The 3,779-nt window shown below is 48.0% G+C and overlaps 1 protein-coding gene across 1 annotated transcript; it reads left to right on the top strand.

The window, feature by feature from the left end:
* Positions 1 to 454: 454 nt before the first annotated feature.
* On the top strand, positions 455 to 3,433 carry LOC104517021 (trefoil factor 1-like; the record flags this gene model as incomplete). The annotated part of the gene is made up of 3 exons (XM_010161558.1): positions 455 to 536; positions 1,545 to 1,691; positions 3,284 to 3,433. Coding segments are annotated over exons 1-3 (379 nt in total), but the record flags the coding sequence as incomplete, so codon positions are not given.
* Positions 3,434 to 3,779: the final 346 nt, after the last annotated feature.

Below are 3,779 nucleotides of genomic sequence, written 5' to 3' on the forward strand. Positions count from 1 at the left end.
TGCTTGTGTTCAAGCATTGGGAAGTAGCTAGAAGTTAAGAAAAGTTACAGTAAATGGTAGAAAAGTATTTAAAATGGAGATGAAAGCCTGACTGGGCTTTCATTTAAAGCTGCCTGGAGGTCTGAAATACTCTAATGGCAGTGAAATCAGCTGGGGCTGCCAGAGGCACCCAGCAGTGTCCAACTCATGGATTATGGGATCACGTAATAGATATGTATCTATAGGTACATAATAGATATGTGATCAAGACATTACGGGAGCCTGGGAATTTATCTCAGGGATATCGAAATATGCATGGTAACATTTCCTAAATAAACAAAAGAAAACCCAACCTCTGGGTGAAGCATGGGATGGAACAATGTTATCAGACCTTGCTGGGCAAACACGAGGAGTGTATAAAATGAGCTGCTCCAAGGGAGAGCAGCACCTCTGCTCCACCCGCCTTCCAAGAGCCATGGATCTCAAAGTGATCTGTGTGCTCTCTGTCACCCTCCTCGTAGCCCTCAGCACCTTGACGGAGGGGAAGATGTTACCAAGTAAGTACATTCCTCTGTTGTTGCCTTCACAGGTACGTATGTACGTGGGCCTGATGCTGCTGACTGTAACTGCAGCAAGAGCACGTCTCACGGTTCACGGATCGGGCGGTAAATGTCTTGCTCTGGTACTATTGCCAAAGTCGGAGTCTAATTTTTTTCCGAAAAGTCTATGGCAAAATGAAAAAGACTGCAGACGAACTCTCGTGCTGGTGGAATAACCAGGTGCTTGCTGCAAAGGCAGAGGGACAGACGTGCCCAGGACCTCGCTAGGAGAGGTCCAGGACAAGAACAGGAGTTAGCTTTGTTTAAATAGTCTTCCGAGATCTATTTTATGCTACTTTGCTATGTGTATACAATTTCAAAGAGGTCTATCTGCCTCCTCAATAAAAGACAAGTCATTTAGATGACTTAAGAACTGGAAAGCAAGTTACTCGGTGATAGCCAGCTAGGGACATCTCAAGAATTTCTTGTTTGCGGACGACTGTGCAGTAGAATTAAAGTGTTAGAAGTATAGCCGCAACAATTTGCACGTAATCCTGTGTTTTTAGAGTCACCTGACAATAATGCAAAAATTTTGTGTCTTTACACCTGTTGGAATATCCACCCTTAACTCTTTCTTCACATGAAATGGGCAAAGCAACAAACTTTTCCTCACATGACATTTGAAGTTAGGGGGTTTTACCATTTGATGTGATCTATTTGAAGTCCAGACACCCCACCGTGCCAGGCGGGGTTGGCTGCAAGTGAGACCAGAGATTCCCAAAGGGTGGAGTACAACCCTTACTGACATCAGTGGGAGCTTAAAAGCAGCTTTCAAACCACACCAGCTGCGCTCGTAGCAAGCGGCAGACAAGGCACACGTGCAGGGACAGGGTCTAGGGAAAGATGGTTGTTCCCAGCGGACACCCGACAAAAGATGGTGGGCCCGAGCGGACACCCGACAAACGCAGCTCTGCTGACGAGTGTGCACACTGACACCCGGTAACGTGCTGCTTCTCTCCATCACAGCAAGATGCCAGTGTAAATTGCCCCCCAGGGAGCGGAGGAACTGCGGCTACCCGGGAATCTCAGCAGCGGACTGCAGGAAAGCTGGGTGTTGCTTCAACGCTTCAGTCCCCGGCGTTCCCTGGTGCTTTGCTCCTAAACCAAAGAAAGGTAATATCTCTGCCAGAAACACTGATTCACCTAGTGCTTGATGTGCAGAAATGTGCACAACCGGGGAGCAGCTCTGCTTTTCTTCTGAGGCCCATGAAGTGAGCACAAACCTCTATTAGAAGATGACAGGTAGTAAAATGCAAAGTCAAACCTTTCTTACCCATCAGTCTTCTGTCTCATCCTCTTCACGTAATATATTTCCTCTCTCTTCAGGCTTCTGGTTGTCAAATAACCCATGCTCGTTACTTAAGAACTGCCATTTGTGGTCTTGTTCATCAGTGGAGCAAGGGATCCTCAGCACTTATTCAATTGGGCTGTCTGTGGGGCTGAGGAGGACTTTAGCACTGCATGTCAAAGTTCTGAGTAGATGAGTCCCTCTGTAATTGTTGGACACCTGTACAGAAGACCATGGCATCCTGTAGCTTCTAGGTTTTTTGCTCTTATCTCCAGCCTGTTTTGATAATTCCTGCTTCCTTCCTCTCAAGCCTGTTTCCCAGCATAATCCCGCTTGGTGGTTCTTTTTTTGTCTCCCATTTTTACTCTGAGCTTCATTCAATAAAATTTTCAAAATATCTCAGGGGAAATCTTTTTCTCCATTAGAGTCTTCCTTCTAAAAACTTCTAAACTCCTGCTTCCATACTTCGGCTTTGTTTTCCCAGAGGGGGTAAGAGCTACTTCTCCTTATAGGAGAGTCCTTATAGGACTGGGTGTATATTTTACATAACTCCTGAATGTCAGCTACGTGTGCTGGGCTGGCTGCAGGACTCCTTCTTAGGAGACCTTCAGGGCACTCTCAGCCATTCCACAGGTGAAGCGAAAGGAAGTGAGAGTGCAACAGCAACGTTACCTGATCAATGAACTTGATATAAATCCAGACTGGTCAACAGGGCTCGGAATCGTTGGAGGAAAACCCATCATTTTGGTTTTGAACACTGCGTTTCATGAAAATCTTGAAAATGAAAGGCAGCACCTCACACTGTCATTTGTTTTTCTGAGCAGAACTGTTTCAGGAGAGAAAAACTGAATTTTTCAATTGGGGTGGTATAGCCTCTTTACCTGTGACGTTACTTTCAATTTTCTGGATGAGCTGTGATATTCTAAATGACCTACCTCCTTTCCATAACTCAAGTGGGCATGCAGGGGAGGCTGGGTTTTCCTCCCCCTGCCCTAACCAGGCTGCTCTGGGGTTAGCACTGGGTCAGGTTGTGAATATACCCTGGTTCCAGTCTAGTGTTTCTGGTACCATTTAAGGAGCTATATAGCTTTTCACCCCATTGATGGATCTAGGAAAGGTGAAGCTGGGTCACTGCCTGTCAGGTGCTTCTAGGGGCAAGTTTCACCCCCTCTGGCTCCTGGGGCACAGGAGCAATTCCTCACCCCTTGGTATTTAGCTTTGCCTAACAGACATGGTAAGGATTTGGGTGAACCTGCTGCCTGAAATTGGTGTAGAGAAGGTCACCACGGCTGTCACGCCTGCCCACTGACCTCGCCTTGGTCACGGTCACGGTCGGCCTGTCACTTGTGAATTATGCCCCCAGGTAAATGGACCACGAGGTATCACTCTCTCCTTCCTTCCTTTTTGCTTTGTGCAGTTAGGAAAGTATGTCCCAACGAGCCTCAAGCCAGGGTAAACTGCGGCTTCCCCGGCATCACGGCTAAGGAGTGCGAAAGGAAAGGGTGCTGCTTCAGGGCACCCCCCGCCGGCGTCCCCTGGTGCTACTACCACCGTGTGATGGAGGAAGGTAATGTCCCACATGAGATACTGTTCCCGCACCCCCATGGACACCCCCTGTCTCCTAGCAGGGTTCGAGCTGTGCTCAGGCTTGCCGTGCTCTGCCAGCCTGGGAGTGAGCAGGACGGGGTCTCCTCGCCTGCCCAGTGTGGGGGCATAGTGTCCTCACCCAGAGTGTGAGCAGGGAATGGGTTGCTGACCCGGTGTATTCCAACACACCCCACCCTGTATTTTGTACCAGAAACAATTCACAGCAACCCAGTTTTACTGATCTAAATCACAGTTAGGAAACACATGTAAGGATGGGGCTGGGGGAAGCAACAGCTAAAAAATTGCCTTTTTGATGTCCTGCACCT

This window comes from Eurypyga helias, unplaced genomic scaffold (genome assembly GCF_000690775.1).
Source record: "Eurypyga helias isolate BGI_N326 unplaced genomic scaffold, ASM69077v1 scaffold14541, whole genome shotgun sequence".
Taxonomy (NCBI): domain Eukaryota; kingdom Metazoa; phylum Chordata; class Aves; order Eurypygiformes; family Eurypygidae; genus Eurypyga; species Eurypyga helias.